The sequence below is a fragment of the Phocoena phocoena genome, chromosome 8, assembly GCF_963924675.1.
Source record: "Phocoena phocoena chromosome 8, mPhoPho1.1, whole genome shotgun sequence".
NCBI lineage: Eukaryota > Metazoa > Chordata > Mammalia > Artiodactyla > Phocoenidae > Phocoena > Phocoena phocoena.
The window spans coordinates 100,038,586-100,058,793 of NC_089226.1; the positions used below are offsets into that span (position 1 = coordinate 100,038,586).

At 53.0% G+C, this 20,208-nt stretch overlaps 2 protein-coding genes across 3 annotated transcripts in view; one reads left to right on the plus strand and one right to left on the minus strand.

Moving 5' to 3' along the window:
- The first annotated feature begins 1,021 nt into the window (after window positions 1-1,021).
- Window positions 1,022-9,801, plus strand: LOC136126765 (pepsin A-like). 2 transcript variants are annotated; one of them, XR_010656121.1, is made up of 9 exons: window positions 1,022-1,108; window positions 1,548-1,707; window positions 3,644-3,761; window positions 4,227-4,345; window positions 5,045-5,244; window positions 6,776-6,892; window positions 8,045-8,193; window positions 8,285-8,383; window positions 9,477-9,801. XR_010656121.1 is itself a non-coding variant. In XM_065882147.1 (9 exons), the coding sequence occupies exons 1-9, from the start codon at window positions 1,053-1,055 to the stop codon at window positions 9,624-9,626; spliced, it is 1,164 nt and encodes a 387-aa protein (XP_065738219.1). The 2 variants fall into 2 exon arrangements, 1 of the variants encoding a protein (XP_065738219.1); XM_065882147.1 differs by having other exon boundaries at window positions 1,053-1,108; window positions 8,045-8,189; window positions 9,477-9,626.
- Window positions 9,802-17,188: 7,387 nt separating this feature from the next.
- The window catches only part of VWCE (von Willebrand factor C and EGF domains), a 29,971-nt gene continuing 26,951 nt past the window's right edge, over window positions 17,189-20,208 (minus strand). Inside the window, exon 20 of the mRNA XM_065882823.1 lies at window positions 17,189-17,820. Coding sequence (XP_065738895.1) covers window positions 17,189-17,820 — 632 coding nt within the window. The remainder of the gene's footprint in view (window positions 17,821-20,208) is intronic.

Below are 20,208 nucleotides of genomic sequence, written 5' to 3' on the forward strand. Positions count from 1 at the left end.
CCACTGAATAAACCCCACAAAGGGAAGAATCCATTGGGTTGGAAAGCAGGGGGCATGGGTTCGATCCCTGGTCAGGGAACTAAGATCCCACATGCCATGTGGCACAGCCAAAAAAAAAGAGAGAGAGAGAGAGAGAAAACTTTTCTAAGTCATTCACACCCTAGTATGAATTTTCCCAGATTGCTTGGCTCACTGCAGCTGATTCAGCCAAGTTTTAAGCACGGGGCACCTGGGAGTCAGACCCAGATGGGGTCTCAAAGGTGGAGGCTTTGAGTAACTGAGAGGGTAGGAGAGGAGCAGTAGGAAGAAAGGGGGCGCAGAAAGTGAGGGGCACAGATTCCAAAGACAAACTCGGCCTGTTTCAAGTTTGCTTCCTCCAGGAAAAGAAGCATTCTTCCGCTCCATCCCCTTCCTCTGTACTGTACACACCACTTTCCCAAGACTCAGCCCAATAGCCATGAGAAGCAAGAGCAAAATAAGGCCCATAGGCTAGTTAGACATCCAGCAACCCCATATAACGACATTTCCATGGGGAAATGTGTCCTGAGTCCCAAACTACGGACCTATGAACGTGCTTGAGGAAAGCAGCTCCAGGGACACGGCCTATCACTGAAAGGACTGCTGCTCTCCGAGAATCCCAGCTGTCTGTCCCATCAGGACAAATCGGGGTGCCTGGAGCTCCTTTGACATGTGTTCAATGTTAAGTGCACTTTGGACCAATTTCGGCAAAATATTCAACTTGTCAAGTTTGCATGCATTCTATTATTTAAGAAATAAGCCACCACCTCGCTGCTTGCTCTCTGCAGGGCCATCCCAACCCAGGATGTGGTTACAGTGGAAAGCTACTCAACTGGAAACTTCCCAGAACATGGCTCAGGGCAGGGACAATCTTATCAGGAAACTTTCTGTTTGGGGTGAGGGTAAAGAGTGACGTTTAGCGGCTGATAAGGCCATACCTGAGGACTTGGGCTGTATATAAGGAGCAGCTCCTTCCTGCTGCTGTATCGTTTCCCATCTTCCCATCTCTGGAGTCTTGGGAGCCAGGAAGAACCATGAAGTGGCTGCTTCTCCTTACCTTGATAGCGCTCTCCGAGTGCACCTCCTACAAGTGAGTCTGGGGGACGCTCTGCAGGAAGAGCAGCTTCCCAGGGGCTATTTCCCTTTGCTGCCCTTCCCGCTGCCTTTCTTTCCTCCCGTATTTCTCCTCTTCCCTCTTCCCTTCCTCCTCTCTCTTCAACCGTCCCAAGCCTCCTTTCTCTGCCCATCTGGGGACACAGCACGGCAGACGTGGTCAACAGCCCAGACCCTCCAGTCCAGCCCGGGCTGGGTCCGCAGCTCCAGCACTGGGCCGGGTGACTTTGGGCAACCACGTACCCTCTCTGCATTCCTGTGCCCCAAATGGGCGCAACTCCCCTCTCGACTTCCTTCTTCCGCTCTTGAGCCAGCTTTCTTCTCCTTCCAGGCCTTCCACGGCACCCCATGAGCAGGCTCCCTGGCTAATTACTCTTCTTCCTCCAAACCATCTGTTTGCAAATGCTCCGCCACAGGGTCCCGCTCACCAGAAAGAAGTCCTTGAGGCAGAAACTGATCGAGAATGGCAAGCTGAAGGACTTTCTGCAGAATCACCAGTACAACATAGGCAGCAAGTACTTTCCCTCGGAGGCCACCACCTTGATGTCCGACCAGCCCCTTCAGAACTTCCTGGATGTGAGTGTGTGGGCAGGCAGTGGGTCAGCTCCAAGGACTTGGCCCAGTGGAGAGAAGGGGGTCCCAGGGGTCTGGGAAGATGGGCCAGCGCTCCAAACCCCCAGGCAGCAGTAAGCCAGGGATCTGCTCCCTAGATCTCAGAGGCCCAGGGAGGGCAGGAAAACTCACGGTCAGAGTTGCTCTCGTTCATTCGTTCATCCAGTGCTTACATGGACGGAGCACCTTCTGTGTGTCAGGCACCGTGCTGGGCCCAGAGAAGCAGCAGTGAATGCACCTCAGGGAGCCCACAATCTAGCAGGAGAGCCTCACAGAACATGACAAGTATAACCAGGCTGAGGCCATGCAGTGAACGTGACACACTGAGTGTGTTGCAGGTGGTGGGCAGGGACACCTCTCTGGAGCGATGAAGAGACAGCGGGGGTTCCAAGAGGACAGGAGAGGCTCCCAGAGAGCGGGACAACTTGCACTAGACCCTGTGACGCTGGGGAGCAGAGTGTATTTGAGGAAAGGAAGCCAGTGTCCATTTTCAAAGCGAGGTCTGCGGGGGTCAGTGGGTGGAGCCAGACCAGAGTCTGGGATAAGGGTCTGCAGCCTAATTGCCACCGCGTCATTCTAACTAGGGAATTTCAGGACGATCCCTTTGACTCTTCTGTTTGGGACACAAATCCCTTCAGTAGAGAGCGTGTCCCCAGTGTGGAGGCCAAGGTTAGGAAGCAACACTGCCTCTCATTAAGAGCTCAGCCTGTGAGATTTGCCAGACCTGGAGCAAATCTAGGGTCTAAAGCTTCTGAGCCGTGGGACCTTGGGCAAGTCATTTAAATTCTCTGAGTGAGACTCAGCTTCCTCGCCTGTAAGACAGAACCATTACTATCTACCGTCAGAGGCTTGTTTCAAGAAATTCATGCAATAACGTAGGTGTGGGGTTTTTTTGTTTCTTTGTTTGTTGGTGGAGCGCTTAGCACAGGGCCTGGCCCTTGGTAAGAGCTTGTTCAAAGCTTGATAAAGTTAGCCCCTTTGTTCACTTAACAAATATTTATGAAGTGCCTACCCTGTGTCAGAGGCTCTCTGCCAGGAGCTGGGGAAACAATGGTGACTGAGCAAAGATCCTGGAGCTTATATTCTAGAGGACAAATAAGAGACATGTAAGATAATTCCAGGTAATGACAAGTGCCACAAAGAAAAATTAATTAATTAGAGTAAGGGGAAGAAGAAGAAGGGGACAGGGGCGAATTTAGACATAGTAGTCAGGGAGGGCCTCTTGGTGCAGGTGACATTTGACTAGAGCACGGAAGGACCGATGAGAAGATCTAGAATAAACATTTTCCTAGCACAAGGAATAGCAAGTGCAAAGGCCCTGGGATGGGAATGAGCTGGTCATCAAAGAGCCACATCAGCGTGGCTGGGACAGAGCAGGCAAGGGAGAAGCTGCTGCTCCTAAGAGTAAAAAGCCTGAGGACACCCTTTCCTGAAACCCATTGCACGCACCTAGATTTAGGAATAAGATATCTCAAGGGGTCTCCGCCTTTAGGTGGGTGACTTGTTTATCTCCCCTTCAACAACTTAACGAAAAAGCGCTTAAGCATTTACTCGGCTGGGTGCTGTCAGGTTCCACTCCCGTCCGAGAGTGTACATTCTCTAGGATGGCAAGACTAAGACACTCGAGGCAAGAGGGGACAGCACATTATTATTGGGCGTTAAGGAGGCTTGGGAGAGAATAGTCAGTGGGTGACAGGAGAGCAATAGGGGAAGACTTCAAGGAGCAGGGGAGACCAGGCTGGGCCTTAAAGGATGGATACACTGGAGAGAGAGAGACAAAGGCAAGGAGGCCAGTGAAGGGGAAGGCGGGAGGGGGGCTGAGATGACCCAGAGACAGTCCCCGGGGAGGCCAGGCTGCGGAGTCCCCCGTGACTGAGCTATGCTGTCCCCACCCTGGCAGATGGAGTACTTTGGCACCATCAGCATTGGAACCCCCGCCCAGGACTTCACCGTCATCTTTGACACTGGCTCCTCCAACCTGTGGGTGCCCTCCGTCTACTGCTCCAGTGTTGCCTGCAGTGAGTGCCCCCCTGCCCTCTCTGGGCCCCCAGCACCAAGTCACCTAGGAGCCCTGAACACTCAGGGGCCTCAGATAGGTCCGATTTCAAGCCTGCTGGAGTCACTCAGGGATCCACTCAACAGGCATTCACTGAGCGCTTACTATGTGCCAAGCGCTAGGCTTAGGTGCCCTGGGAGGTGAAGGGGTGAATCACACGTGGTTCCAGCCCGCAGACATCTCAGTCCAATGGCAGAGACAGTGTGAAGCTGCACGTCACCATGGGCAGCTGTGGGCCTGCTCCACTCGGCGTTAGCCTGGGGGGTCCTCAGGAGGGCCTTCAGTCAGTGAGGTGGTTAGCCAGATGAGTTAACTTTCTCCTCCAAAGCCCCGCCCAGAACCAAGGCACCCACCGAGGAAGACGCCCCCAGCCCGTGACTCCGGCTCAGCTTTTGAAGTTTGACAATGTCTCTTCTTGCCCTCACAGCCAACCACAAGCGCTTCAACCCTCAAAAGTCCTCCACCTTCAAGGGCACCAGCGAGACGGTCTCCATTGCCTATGGCACCGGCAGCATGACAGGCATCCTTGGATACGACACAGTCCAGGTGAGCCCCCGCTGGCCAGCACCTCATCCTGCCCGGCCCTGGGGCCAGCTTCCAGGGACAGCACACGGCCCCCCGAACCAGCTCATTCAAGCAATACGGGTCTCGGTGACCCCAACAGTAACCTGATTGGGGCATGCGGAAAGTGGCAGAGACACCACAGATGTTTCTAGTGGAGGAGCAGCAGGGGTAAGGGGGTGGGTGCCTGGAGCCAGAAGCCATCCTCAGAGTCACCCGAGCTGAATGCTACGGAGGGGGCAGCGAGAAGGGAGAAAGTGCCTCAGTTCTCTTTTAGCACCTCCTCTTCTTCCTCCTCCCCCCAACCCACAGCCCCCTCGAGTCACAGAATCTCCACAAGCACCCCCATTTTCCAGGGCACAGCAGGGGTCAAGGGCTCTGATTTGCCTGGGGTCTGCTTTGCACCCGATTCTCAGAAACGCAAACACACGGTGACCACCTGTTTCGCAGCAAATTCTCACACCAAGTTGCAGACGGTGCCCATCTGGAGATCAGCCTCGACTGTCACCTCCAGTGGAATAACAAGCATTCCCGGGGATCATCCCTCTCCTCCCCTTCCAGCCTGAGGCCCCGGAAGCCAAGTCCTACACGAAATGAACCAGGGGTGCTCTGGGCCCGGGGCTGGCAGCCCGCAGTGCTCAGTCAGCACAAGCTGGTTATGAACACCTTGGTTTCCCCACCCAGGTTGCAGGCATCTCTGACACCAACCAGATCTTTGGCCTGAGTAAGACAGAGCCCGGCTCCTTCCTGTACTACGCTCCCTTCGACGGCATCCTGGGTCTGGCCTACCCCAGCATCTCCTCCTCCGGGGCCACCCCTGTTTTTGACAACATGTGGAAGCAGGGTCTGGTTTCCCAAGACCTCTTCTCCGTCTACCTGAGCAAGTAAGTTAGGCAAGGGAGTTGCGGTCACCTGGTCCAGCAGGGGGCTGTCGAAGGCTGGGTGGGCTGGAGAGAGTCTTGGCAAGCCGGGGATTGGAAAGGTCAATGTCTAAGGCTCTCTAAGGTATATCTTTGGAGAGAATGCTGGCAAATTCCTCTCTGATGAACCATCTTCATTCGTCTTATTTTACTAGCGAGAGTCTTTGTCACCTTGCCTCACACAAGTCAGATCTCATTAGCCATTTGCTCTCCTGAAGACCACCGTTTAAAGTGAATCCACTTAAAATTGGGGCCAAAAGTCCAGAGCAAAAAATGAAAAGAAGATTTGATTGGGACTTACATCTTGAACAGTGAAACTTTCAAATGATGAAAGCAAGTTTCTTTCATTAGTTAACAAAATCTAGGTTCCAGGTGTGACTATGAGTTAATTCTAAGAATAAGGCATAACGAAGTCTTGATTTTGGCTGAGTAGAAGTTTATATGCCAGGATATCTGAGGGTGTGTCCTCGGCTTTCCCAAGACACTCAACTTTCCTCTGACATTCACGTCCTTCTCTTTTGAAGCGATGTGTCACCATCGATGTGCTTCCCTTTAGTTATTGACTGTTCTGCTATCATCTCCTTGTGTCACAGGTGCTGTCAGATGTTTATAGGGAAGGCAGGGTGGGGTTAGGTGAGTTGGGGTCACGTTCTGTCCGTGTCCAGTTCTTCAGTGATTAATTTCTTATTGTCACCTACATTTGTTTCCCTATCTAACCGAAAACTGCAGAGATTTAGACAATGAATATTCCAGTAACCAGGACTCCTGCAGTTTACAGCGGGAGGGCCCTTTTATCCTTTTTTCCTCTCGGCCACTGGATATTCAAGTTTCAGCTCTTAAACATAATCTGCTTTTATGGGCACTTAGATATTTCACATGGGGCCGACTAGAACAGAGTTTCTCAATCTCAGCACTATTGACATTTTTGGACCAGATGACTCCTTGCTGTTGGGGGCTGTCCTGGGATGTCTGGCAGCCTCCCCGGCCTCTACCTACTAGACGCCAGGGGCTCCCCCGACCCCCACCCGATCATGGCAATCAAAAACACCTCCAGACGTTGGCAAACCATGGACTACTCTATCAAGGCCTTAAGAGCAGACACGGTCATTCATTCATTTCTCTTGAGGTCCCCACAGCAATGAGAGAGAGTATTTGGTGGAAACCACACAACACTTTGGAACCAGAAAGACCTGGGTTCTAATCTTGGTTTTGCAGCCCCCTGGCTGTGTGACCTAGGGCACATTGCCTCACCTCTCTGAGCCTCAGTTTCCTCACTGTAAAGTAGAAATAATAATAACAATAGTGACTATGGCATGGATCTTGGTGTAAGGATTACAGGAAGCCCTGTGGGTCGTACACTCTGCATGGCTCCTGGCACCGGCAAGAGTCCGATCAAGAGTAGCTCTTAGAATGCCCACAGTTTATATGTTCAGTCGAAAGAGTAAATGAATGAGTGAACAACTGAATTCCTGCCTTTTCCCTCCACTTTCCATAGTGACGATGAGAGCGGCAGCGTGGTACAGTTTGGTGGCATCGATTCTTCTTACTACAAGGGAACCCTGAACTGGGTGCCTGTTTCTTTTGAGGGTTATTGGCAGATCAGCGTGGACAGGTGAGGTCACCATGGATGGGCGATATCCTGGCATGGGCCCCAGACCCCATTTCTTTACAGACTCATAGCTAACTAAGAATTCCAGGATCCCCCTGGAACAGGCGGCACAGGGAAACGTACTCCAGGAGGAGAAGGCGGAAGTTGGCCGAGCCGGAGAGACCCTGACAAGGGCACGTCACGGGAGGAAGAGTGATGTCAGGAACCCCCAGACACTCTGCAAGGATGAGACAGCCACTCCCCTTCTGAGCAGGGAGGCAGGACAATCTACCAGCATCCCTGGGGAGAGGGGAGGACCCCCCCTGTCCATACATCTCGGCCTTTAGGGTGCCTGTCACTTTTGGTCTAGGATCAGGGCAAAACGGCAGAGAAGTTGTTTCAAACCATTTCCTCCCACTTTCCCCTTCAAATCCTGTCTGCCCCCAGGCAGCCTCACCCCCTGGCTGCTCTGCCCCCAGCTGGCCTCCTAGGGTGACCCATCGCCCAGCTTTGCCCAGGAGTGGGCAGTCTCTTGGGATGCCGGTCTTTCAGTACTAAAACCAAGACAGTCCCAGGCAAACTGGGACACGCTGGTCACCCTACGTCTGCCCCAGCCATGCTAACATCCCATCGGTTCCTCAAACTCCCACCCCTGCTCCCCTTGGGTCTAGAACAGGGCAGTCAGGGCTGGACTTACCTGGCCATCACTCCAGTGTCTCCATCACTCCCCACCCTGTGTCCCCTCTACCTGTGACGCCCTCCTCCAACTCCTCACTCCCCAGCAACCTCTGGGCGTCTGCTTCCCTGAGAAGCCTTCCCGGGTTGCTGCACACTGCCGCCCTCACCCTGGCTTGTGTTCCCGATCCCTCGCCGTACGCTCTGCCCAGCCCGCTCAACTTATCTTTCCAGCCAGAGTGGAAGCTCCCTGCAGTCAGATACCGTGCACCCATCTTGTCTGGCTTTGCACCTCCGGTGCCTAACACAGAGTAGGCACTCAGTAAATATTTGTAGAACACGTGAATACATAGAATGAATGAGTGTGTGAATGAGAGAAGCTGAAATTTTATGCATCGGCCAATAGATGGGGAAGAGGGGCCCTCCAGCGTCACCTGGTGCCTCCTTGGGAGACGTACCCCCTGGGGGCTCCGGGGACCCTGACTCGCATCTCAACCTCAGCATCACCATGTCTGGAGAGCCCATCGCTTGCATGTTCGGCTGCCAGGCCATCGTTGACACCGGTACCTCTCTGCTGGCCGGCCCGACCAATGCCATTGCCAACATCCAGAGCTACATTGGAGCCAGCGAGGGTCCCTACGGCAGCGTAAGTCCAGCGCTGACCGCCCTGTTCTAGACCCAGAGACGGTGGACCTGCCACACAGGAGGGATGAAAGCCTTTCTAATCCTCACTCTTTCCAGATGGTGATCAGCTGCTCCACCATCGACAGCCTTCCTGACATCGTCTTCACAATCAACGGTGTCCAGTACCCTGTTCCCGCAAAGGCCTACGTCCTGCAGGTAAGGGGGCCCTGAGCCTTCCACCTAGATGTGCCCGCACAGAACGTGGCCACGTACTCCCCCTTGGCACAAGGGCCAGTGCACTTCCACAAGCTGGAGCTAACATCTGCTCTGGACAGCCTCCGGAGAAAAAGAACACTTCAAAAATCAATGCATGAATGAGAATTGGGATGCAACACCCCCTGGGGGAAAAAGCAAGGCAAGGGCTGATGGTGTGAAAAGAGGATTTTTAGTGGGACACCAGAGTCCAAGCTCTGGGTCTCAATTACTAGCCCGTAGATACCGAGCAAGTTACGACCTTCCTTAGCCTCAGTTTCCTCATCTAAAAGCTAGAGCTTTCCCCAGGCTCAGGGTGTGGTTAGGGTAATCACGCGAGATTGGCCACATCAAAGCTGCGGAGGGTTGGGCAAATAGAAATCACAGCTTCCACAGGGTAAGGGCTTACGGCGCTCCAACTGCCTCTACCAAATAAAAATCTTCAGGCAGGTAAGCCACGGGGAAATTCTGCCTTCGACTACAAGGCCGGATGGAAAACTAGTTTTGCCCAGTGGGTCGAAGTTCTTCAGCAAGAAATAGGGAGGCCCAGGCCCCTCCCCCAGGGGTGCTGATTAATTAGGAGGGAGTGGGGCCTGAGCCATGGTGGGAGGTGGGGCCCAGTGGTGGGGGGTTGGGGTCAAAGCTCCACAGGTGATTCTAATACACAGCCAAGGTTGCTGGCCCAGTGACTTAGGGAATGAAAAGGACTAACAGCTGATCCGGTTTGCCACTGGTCAGGATCAGAATAATGAGAAAAGGCTGCGTCACCAGGGCTTCCAAAATCCTTCCCGGCAGCTGAGTTCTCCCTAAAGCCCTTAGCTGCGATGCTGACGTCAGGGTGTATGCATCTGCCGGAAACACTGGATAATGTCTGGTAATCCCTGGGAACCAAGAGAGCAGTAAGCCGCTTATACAGGCAGACGCCAGGCCAGCGAGAGCCAGGAGGCTCCTCCTTGCACGTACCTGGCAGGGGACCACGGCCCTGGATGCTCACACCCCAGCGCCTGTCACTGCTGGGTCTGTGTCCCAGCTCCAGTTTCATTCTCCTTTCCTCCAGAACCAGGGAGGCTGCATCAGCGGATTCCAGGGCATGAACATCCCCACCTTCTCCGGAGAGCTCTGGATCTTGGGTGACATCTTCATCCGCCAGTACTACACTGTCTTTGACAGGGCCAACAACCAGGTCGGCCTGGCTCCCTTGGCCTGAGCCCGAGTCTTTCCGGCCACTTCCCAGGAAGATCCCGCCCTAGTTTCTGTCCCTGTTTGTTCTTCGACGTAGATAATTCTCCTGATTTTTCTTCCTCTGGGACTGTGGAGGTGGAATCTTAGCCCTGTTCCCTGTCACACCAATAACGTAGAATAAATCATAACCTCCTGGAAAATGCTTTATGAGGTTGCGTCTCTTTGTCAGTGTTCCCCTTTACATCACTGGGGTCAGAATGCCAGGGCAGGGCGACAGAACTGACCACATCCATTTGGACAGCACCAAACACAGTGACGGTGGTGGCACACTCTTTGTAACAGAGCCGGGAAGATGAATGGGCCTCGGTTGGGCCAGCTGGGAGCATCATATAAAGAGTTGGGGACCAGAAATGCCAGGCCCGTTGCCTCCTCATAGAAGAGAGCACCTGAGTTCTCGGTTGAGGGAGTAACTTCTTATTTTTCCCAAAGCCAAGAAGAGATAAGGAGAAAAGGAAAAAGATTAAGGAGAGGTGCCCACTGATGGGTGACTTCCTAAGTAGGGCAGGCAGGGTAGGAATGACCGTGAGACATGGGCCAGAGTGGTGAGAGAAGCTGACACCCCAAAACCTACCAGGCTGTTCTGTGACGAGCTGGTTGATGCAGACTAACCCTTGGGAGCCCCTCCATACTCTGGGTGCAAGACACCAAGCTGATCCGTTTCCCCACTGGTGACTGGAAGAGGATGGTTTTCCATTCCCCAAGGAGAGGTTGAGAGAGGGAGCTGACACGCCGTCAGCAAACCTGCCCTAGAAAGGTAGCCAGGAAATATCTAGAGCAGCAGTTCTCAGAATGGGTTTTGGTAGCAAAATGTTCAATGAAAAAGTTTCAAAATAAGTATGCAACAGGCTACATTCTAGGCCCTTCTTCAAGGTTCACAAGGCACAGTTCCCAATCAAAGGCTCTGAGAACTCCTGCCGCAAAGCGATCTGTTTCACTTTGACTCAGTTCAGCTTGATCTCAGTTCCTCTTCTGCTGGTCAACCTATTCCAGCCCTGTGCTCCTCGGCGTGCACGTTGGAAAAATTCCCACAGCGCCTGCTTCTGCTGGGTTCCAGGCTGTCCGCTGGAGATACCGGCCTGAGCGCTGGAGCTGGGCCTCCCTGCTGAGGCGGACTGACTTCCGGGTGCCCAGAACAAGACGGCTTTAGGAACTCTTGTCACATCATCCCCCAATTTGTAATTTGTCACATAAATACAAGATATTAGGCTCAAGGAAGGGTGAGGTGAGCTCTTCCTACCCAATGCCCCAGGTCTTCCCAATGTCACTTATACCCTATCTAGCTGCAAAATCTTTTTAAATCATAAATTTGATCACAACCCTCCCTTGCTTCAAACCTTTCATTAATGCTCTGCAATTGCACTTGGAATAAGACATTATATCCTTGGTGTGGCTTCAAGGCCCTGCATGCTCTGGTCCCCATGGACCTTCCCTGTGTCACCTTAATCCCTCTTACCCTGAGCTCCCACCTCCCTGGCCTTCGCCCACCTCCACAAATACCCAAGTTCTTCCCCACCTCCAGGCCTTTGCACACACTGTTCCCTTTGCTTGCTGTTCCCTTTTTCCTGACCTGCTAACTCCTAGCATCCTGCAGGTGTCAGCTTACACATCAATTCCCTGTGAAGCCCTCCCTGACCACCCTCTCATGGGGTGGCCCTGCTTTCCTTTATGGCACTGGGCACAGCTGGAGATGATGACTCAGTGGGAGTGTTTGTGTCAGATCCACCAAGGCAGAGACTGTGATCATTTAACTGTTGAAGCCCCAGCAGCAAGAGCGGGGCCTGGCACATTGGAGGTGCTCAATAGATATTTGCTGACTGAATGATGAAGTCAAAAAAAAATTTTTTTTTTGACCGCACCGCACAGCTTGTGGGATCTTAGTTCCCTGACAAGGGATTGAACCTGTGCCCTCAGCAGTGAAAGCGTGGAGTCCTAACCACTGGACCTCCAGGGAATTCCCTCAAGATAATTTTTTAAAAGGAAACAACTAGGATAAGATGAAAGAGTGGATCTGATTTGAGAGAGGCCATGGTTAAGACCACAGATGGGGGACTTCCCTGGTGGCTCAGTGGTTAAGAACCCGCCTGCCAATGCAGCAGACACAGGTTCAAGCCCTGGTCTGGGAAGATTCCACATGCTTCAGAGCAACTAAGCCCGTGCACCACAACTACTGAAGCCCGCGCGCCTAGAGCCCGTGCTCCACAACAAGAGAAACCACCACAATGAGAAGCTTGCACACCGCAACAAAGAGTAGCCCCCGGTCTCCGCAACTAGAGAAAAGCCCACGCGCAGCAACGAAGACCCAACGCAGCCAAAAATTAATTGATTGATTGATTTTTTTTTAAAAAAAGACCACAGATGGGTACACTGTCACCCCCACTCACATTCTGTCCTAGTCATACTTGGTCATGGGACCAGCAGGTGGATTCTCAGGCTTCTGGGGATGAATTCCATGATGTCCTGGCTCTTTGCTGTGTTTGTGTTTCTGCTGTTTCCCCGAGCACCTCCCGTGCCCCAGGCAGTATTCTAGGCTCCAGGGATGCACCATCCCCTCCCCCGACCCCGTGTTTCCCCCTTCTCAGCCCCTCAACCCTGGGATTCTTGGATCCAGACAGAATCTAAAAAGAATCCCCACTAGACAGCTCATTCATGCTAGAAAACTGCATGCTAACATATCTGATCTGACACTTTGCTCCACAAGATAAGGTGGATTCACATTCCTTCTCCACGGTCTCAGGCCTCTTCCCCACCCATCTTTCCCCCATTTCCTGAGGGCCTCAGGGGTCTAAGCTCAGTTCAATCCATCTTTTCCACTCATACTTGTCCAGGAGTCGGTTTAGTGTTTTTAGGGGGTTTTTACTGCACCACACAGCTTGCAAGATCTTAGTTCCCCAACCAGGGATCGAACCCCGGCCCACGGCAATGAAAGCGCCGAGTCCTAAGCACTGGACCGCCGGGGAATTCCCCAGGAGTGTTATTTTCTTTTGTGGGGGGGGGGGGGTACGCGGGCCTCTCACTGCTGTGGCCTCTCCCGTTGTGGAGCACAGGCTCCGGACGCGCAGGCTCAGCGGCCATGGCTCACGGGCCCAGCCGCTCCGCGGCACGTGGGATCTTCCCGGATCGGGGCGGATCCCGTGTCCCCTGCATCGGCAGGCGGACTCTCAACCACTGCGCCACCAGGGAAGCCCCCCAGGAGTGTTATTTTCATCTCATATGTCTCTGCTCTGATCTGTGGAACCCAGGCCCTCCCGAACATGGACTCTTGCATATCGCTGGAGGGGGCATCCATTGGTACAACCCCTAAGGAGCGCCATTTGGCACTATCCATCAAAACGAGAAATGTGTATACCTTTTGGCCCAGTAACTTCACTTCTGGGAATTTATCTTAAAGATAGACTTGCACACGTGCAAAATGGTGTAAGGCCGAGGTTACTCTTTGTAGCATCTTTTGTGAGAGCAAGATTTGAAATGACCCAAATGTCCGCCCCCAGGGGACGGTTAAATGACTTCTGCTGTGTGCACACAGGAGCCTCTGTGCAGTTGTAAAGAGCAAAGAAATGAAGATGCTCGCTAAGGACTGCGACAGAAAGATCTTGAGAAGAGACTGTTAGGTGTAAAACCACAAACTGAAAAACAGGTGATAACAGAGCCTATGCTATTTTATCTTTGAATTATAAAGAAAATAAGATTTGCCTGCACATACATAAAGAAACAGAGAAAGGGTACTCAAGAACCAGACACCACAAAAGTGGTGGGGAGGGAAGGAGGAGCCTTGGTGGATGTGGGGATGGGGAGACTCCTCACTAAAACAATTTTATATATCTTTATTTCTAGTGATGGGATGTACTACACATTCAAAATAAGTTAATGAAAGGCATTTTTAAACCTTTGAAAGTTTATCCTAACTTGAAACCTACTGTGGTTTGTCCTCAAGCCCGTTTATCTGATAAACTCCAAAAGCAGGTCTCTTGAACCGGGTCCGATCATTTGGCCCGTCGGGAATCTCCTAGGTCCCGTGAAACTGACCCTGTGGAACAGGCTCCAGCCCACCGTCCCCGTCCTCTACTGCAGGGGTCCCCAACCCCTGGACCATGGACCGTAGCACACGGCAGGAGGCGAGCGGCAGGCAAGCAAGCAAAGCCTCATCTTCTGCTCCCCATCGCTCCCGTCACCGCCTGAACCAACCCTCCGCTACCCCGTGGAAAAACCGTCTTCCACGAAACCGGTCCCTGGTGCCAAACTGCTGGGGACCACTGCTCTCGTGCTTCCGAGAACCCGACATATGGACTCCTAGCTAGGGGGAAACGCAGGGTGTACTTCCCCAAGAACAAACACCCGGCACACACACACCTGCTTGTCGGAACCCAGGCTGCTAAGAATTCAGACCAGCTCATGCATTCGTTAAAAGCACTCTGTGCCCGGGAATTCCCTGGCGGTCCAGCGGTTAGGACGCGGTGCTTTCACTGCCATGAACCAGGATTCGATCCCTGGTCAGGGAACTAAGATCCCACAAGCCGAGTGGTGTGGGAAAAAAAAAAAAAAAAAGCACTCTGTGCCCATCTAGGGTCTTGAAGGTGGTCCTCTGGCCTCCTGGTGCCAGTCAGTGCTGGGCAGGGGGGGGCGTCACACTGGGGCTTATCGCAGGCAGAACACGTTCTCATCAAGTTGGGTCCCACCAAGGCCTCCCAACATGTCACAATGGCACTGCCTACCCACGGGGTGGGGGGTCAGGGGGGTGGGGAGAGGGGCAGGAGGAGAGCTCCGAGCTCCCCTCAATGGTCCTGAGAAGGGCCTGCGGTGACCACGGTGTGGTGGTGAGAGCCCTGGCCCGGCCACGGGGTGCTCTGGAGGCAGCCCCTGCACCTCCTCTCCAACCCCATGCCCCAGGTCTTCTTATGCCCAGAGCGAGCAGACAGGAGGCAGGCACGATCCTTGGGTGAGGCCAGCTGGACATGCTGGAGAGCCGACAGGAGCCCATGAGCAAGAGAGGGACAAGAGTGGCGTCCTCAGGCCTTCGGGGGACAATTCCGAGGTGTGTGCCCCATGACCTCCCAGAGGGTCCGCAGGAGGAAGGGGTGCCAGTTGCCCGTGGCAGGGACCCACTCTTTAACCAAAGCTGATTGGTTTTCTTCCCTTCTCTGTCTCCCTTCGCCCTCCCTCACCGTGCTCTCTGGGTTCACCTTGCGGGGCAGCGACTCTCACCCAAATCTCTCTCTCCGGGTCTGCCCTTGGGGAGCCCAAACTAAGATACAGCGGTCTTGGCACCTTGAATAAACTGCAGCCATCAAGTGTCTCTCTGCAACTCCAACGGAACAAGCCAACCAAATGCGACTTGAAGGGGAGAAGCCCAGACTGGAAGTCCAAAGCCCAGAGCCCTCCTCCCAGATCAGCCTTCCTAGTCTGTGCAAACTTCGGACACTCTCCTGACCTCTCTGGGCTTCTGCGGTCTCAGCTGTAAGCGGGGGATGGGAGTGTCTCAGATAGTCATGTTTTTATACTTGGACCGACTTAAGGGAAGTGTCTACAGCTGTCCTCCCACCCCCCACCCCTCAGCCTCTTTTTTTTTTTTTTTTTTTAATGGCCGCGCCGCGTTGCTTGCAGGATCTCGGTTCCCCGACCAGGGATTGAACCCAGGCTCTGGCAGTGAGAGTGCGGAGTCCTAATCACTAGGCCACCAGGGAACCCCCCACCCCAGCCTTTTATTTTTTTTAATGTTCAAAATGAACACATTTACCTGAGTTCTGTGGAGAGGGGAGACTAGTATTAAAACTTGAATTGCATCCTTTATTGAACAGAGGGACAGCGGTGAGAAAACTGGCACTGACTCTGAGCCTCTACCATGTTGAGAGCTGGCTTGTTTGAGGAGCAGAGCCAGTCAGTGTTCTACACTTTCATTCTGAAGCTAGATCCCAAGTGGCAATCATGAAGCTGGGCAGGCTGCACAAGGTCACAAGCACAAAGCCCCGAGGCTTATGGAGTCTGTATGATATGCTATCATCTCAACTCCATGAGGAAGGACCGTTGTGATCCCATTATACAGATGAGGGAACCGAGACCTAAGGTCTCACGGCTAGTCACAGCGAGCAGGGCTCAAACATGGGTTTCATGGCACCCCAGCCCTCATTCAACCACACCCTTTGTGTCTTAACGGGTCTCTAAGTAAGATGGTCTCTAAGTCCTTTGCATCCCTAAAGTCTTTGGTTTTCATACTCCTAATTCCAAATTCATTATTCCTGCCATCCTGCTTGGATTAGGACCCCTCCCTACACTGACACCTGGGGCGGATAACCCAGATGGCCTTTGCAGCCAGTGCCCACTGGGGACACTCCCCGCCGGGATACATGGTGAGCATCAGGGCAGAGAAGAGGCAAGGGGAGGATGGCCTGGGCCAGGGTAGGCACAGGTTACTCTGCAGCCCCCTTGGGTTTCAGGGATAGCAAGTTGGTGACACGGTGACAGCATAGCTCTCTGCCTTCCATCTCACTTTCCCCCATCAATGCTAGCACTGTCCTCTTTCCAGCTGTCATGGAAACTGGGCCACATCGTCCAGATGCCCCCTTCAGGATAGACGCATTTATTACCCCAGCCGCAGGGAAGGTTGTTGACTGACAGCTCTCAGCCACCAGCCCTCACAGGGAACTGCCTTGGCTGACACCCCTTTCCTGGGCCCGCTCCCCACAGACAGAATTACTGGCCAACATGGGGGCACAAAGCCCTGCCCCCTTGCCCCAACTCGGGCTGACTCTGAAGGCCAGCCCAGCCTCAGAGCTCCACAGGGGGTTGGCTGAGACCGTGCCACTGCCAGGCCTCACCCCTGCCTCCTGCTTGCCTCCCTTGGCCCACAAATGTTAAAGCTAAGCACAGGTCCTAAGACTCCACCTGCCTACTATTCCCTCCCAGGGAACCCAACCTGCAAAGGCCTCTCCAACCGTCTTTTCCGCCCCCTCACTTTAGAAGTCTCCTAGCATCAAAGGCCACCAGGTACTTACCTAAGATCCCTCCCAATCTAGCCCCAGGTCTGTGCAGGCTTTTATCCCGAGCTGGGGGTTGAGGTGGGCACTAGCTCATCACCTGTGGGCTTGCAGTGACGTTTTCCCACCTTCCCAAAGGCGAGAAGTGAATGAGCAGGGCAGCCTGGGGGAGACCGAGACAGATTTTAATCAGGAAACCTCGGGTGAGGACACATGACAGCTGGTGGCACAATCTCAGTGGAATCCCAGGCCCCTCGGACCCTCCTGCTCCAGAGGAGGGACTCAGCTGCCCCAACCTTTCTCAGAAGACAGGCGGCCCACGCAGTCCAGGGAGGATGCTGACGGTGGAGAACATGTTGCTGGAGTCTCACAACACATCCCAGATGCTTCTTGGGAGCAAGGCTACATCAGGCCCTGAGGGTCTTCCGTCCCCGCCAGGGGTCCTGAAGGAGTCGGCAGCCTCACTGGCCCCCAGAGCCGCCCTGCGAGCTCCCAGGGCCTCTGGCAGAGCCTTCTCTGTCTGGCGTCTCCCGGGCACGGCCCTGCAACGGAGGCCTGCTTACACCGTGGACTCCTCCTGTGAGGGCCCCATGGTGGGCTCCTGGGGGCCAGGGCTGGCCGTGGCTGCAAGGGCTGCAGAGAGTCTGGAGGTGGCTGGAGAGAGTCTGCGAGGCCTGAGGATGGTGACGGGGGCCTCTGAGGGGCTGGGGCCCATCGTGGAAAGGGCTGAGGCTCTACGCCGGATGGTGGCAGGCAGAGAAGGCTGTCTGGATGCTGTGTGGGCCCCGGAGGCCGAGGACGAGGGCTCTGGAGTAACAGGAGGTGGCCCGGGAGCCCCGGGAGAGGCCGGAGGTAGAGAGGAGGCTCCTGGAGGGATTGAAGGCCCTGGTGAGGGCCGAGGGGGCTGGGAGGCCCCGGGCTCCCCTGGGAACATGCCCCCTGGCCCCAAAGGGGGTGAGGGTAAGGCCTGGGCTCCTGAGGGGCTCACGGGTATAGTCTGCATGTCAGACAGGTTCGTTCTCAGGAGGAGCTGGAGGAGCTGCAGCGCTGGCCTCCGAGGCGACACCGCTGGGGGCCCCGGGCAGGAGCTGCAGTTGGGCAGGGCCTCGGGGTCTCCACGGGGGGTCCGGGCCACTTTGCTGAGCTCAACGTCTCCACGAGGGGAGAGACCCCGGCTTTCTTCCAGGGAATCTAGAGAGGGGGCGGGGCAAGAAGATGCACAATGGTTCTCCCCTACGACTGAGGCAGGTCTGAGATGAGGTGCACCGAGCACAGTGCCCCAGCTCTGGCCCTTAAGGGTCCCTGTGCACCGGCCGTTGGGGTTGGGGGATCCCGCCGGCTCCTGCCTCCAGGAAAGGGAAGACCCAAGAGGAACCATGAGCAGAGAGGGACAGTTCACCAAGGCACTGGCTGTGTGACCTTGTGTGAGGCACGTAACTCCCCTGGGCCTCCATTTCCCCATCTGTAAAATGGGCATCACAATAACAGTGATGACCACATAGGCCACGCAATGAGGACTGAATGAAATGGAGCCTGAGAGGTCTCAGCCTAAACCCAAATGTAAACTCTGGACTTTGGGTGACAATCACGTGTCAGAGTAGGTTCATTGATTGTAGCAAATGTACCATCTGGTGGGGGATGTTGACAGCAGGGGGCGCTGTGCGTGGGGCGGGGGCAGGGGGATTCGGGGAGCTATCCGTACCTTCTGCTCGATTTTGCTGTGAACCTAAAAATGCTTTAAAAAAAAAAAAGTCTATTGAAAAAATTTGTTTTTAAGTCTCAGCCTGGAGGCCGGCGCATCATAAGGGCTTAATCCACGGCGGGAGAACAAGGGAAGGAAGGAAGAATATTGGAGAAAGGTATGATCAGGGAGGAGACGGAGGCTGGTAAACACATTACAAACTGGAATGATTACATTTTAAAAATCATCAAAAGATAACCTATAACTTTTTTAAAAATTGTGAATCACCCTGCTGTACACCTGAAAGTTATATAATATTGTACATCAAATATACCTCAATTGAAATATATATATATAAACCATCAAAAGGATAATCACAAAAACCACTTTACCAAAAACCACTGAATTGTATACTTTGAGCGTGTGACTTACAGGGTGGGTGGATTATATCTCAAGAAAGCTGTTCTTTTTTTTCTTTTAATTATCAAAAGGAAACAATTCACCTCGTATTTCAGTAAAAAGCATTTCTTCTTAAAACAAGTTCGCACATGGTGAACGCAGCTGAGGCAGGTGCCCCAGGAGAAGGAGGTGGGCTCTGCATCTCATCTCTTTGGGCCTCAGTTTCCCCATCAGGAGGCAGGAGAGCAGAATGGAAACGAGCATGGGGTTAGGAATCAGAGGGACCTGGTCCTGAGTCCGATGACACTACCACCTAGAACGTGGCCTTAAAGACAGAAACTTGGGAATTCCCTGGCGGCCCAGTGGTTAGGAATTGGCACTTCCACTGCATGGGGCCCGGGTTCCATCCCTGGTTGGGGAACTAAGATCCCATAAGCTGTGCGGCACGGCCAAAAAAATTTTTTAAATAAATAAATTCTTTTTAAGAAGACAGAAACTTAACTTCTCTGAGCCTCCATTTCCCCATCTGCAAAATGGAGACAATAAGAGCACCCATGCATAAACAAACATTCCTGGGGCATTTAAATGAGACAATACAGGTAAAAGGCTCCATACACTGCCTGGCACCTTAGCTAACGATTAGTCTCTAGAAAGCAGGGGAATACTATCCATCAGCTTGCAGAGGGTTTTGTGCTGGTTAAGGTCGAATCTATAATCACTCCACAGTTCCCAACATAATGACTGTACGGGCTCAGGATGTTTCCAGCCCCAGCAGTCCTGACAGCCTCTCTCCACCCACAGAACTGAAGAGCTGCCCTAAATACAGGATGTCCTCTTCAAAAGGTCAAAGGAGTTAAAGAGGTATTTTATACAAGAGGAAATTCAGGCCACAAATCCGTGGAAAAATTCACTGTCTTCCTGGAAGTTTAAAAAATGTACAATAGCCACCGGTAAGGTACTTTATAGACACGTTAACCTGGAAAAATTAAATTCAAAACGCACAGTGTAGAGTTGGTGGGCATATGGGGCACCAGCTACGTCTCTGTAAGTTTCCCCTTTCTCTAGGACCCCATCTGGTAACCCGCTGTCATCCGCTAGGAGTCACCAAACCACTCCCGACACCCTGTGACCTAGTTACTGCACCTATTAACCACAGGGTCTGAATGCAACTCACAAAATTTGAAAACAAAAGTTGTCTGACCAAAGATTTTTCACAGTGGGTCCACTATGGATGGAAAAAAAAAAAAAAAGAAGAGGAAAAAAGAAACCACCTAAATGTCAACCAAAAAGGGAAGGGGTAAGCAAACCATAATATTTGGGAGCTTTTTTAAATGACCAGCTGTGGGCTACATCAATATTTTGAAACTGTGTGTTACAGTAGGTTGTCCATGTCCTGTTTATACCTCTGCAAAAAGATCCACATGAACAAACACTCACGATGGAGAAAGACAAACAGATGTGAATCATTTTCAGGAGTCAATGTAGCAGAGTAGCTAAAA

What these genes read in the sequence shown, in the direction of transcription:
- LOC136126765 (XM_065882147.1), top strand. Translation starts at nt 1,053, where the DNA reads ATGAAGTGGCTGCTTCTCCTTACCTTGATAGCGCTCTCCGAGTGCACC. An exon ending in CTGCTCCAGTGTTGCCTGCA is followed by an intron (nt 3,762 to 4,226) that starts GTGAGTGCCCCC and finishes TTGCCCTCACAG; the next exon opens with CCAACCACAAGCGCTTCAAC. An exon ending in TGGCAGATCAGCGTGGACAG is followed by an intron (nt 6,893 to 8,044) that starts GTGAGGTCACCA and finishes TCTCAACCTCAG; the next exon opens with CATCACCATGTCTGGAGAGC.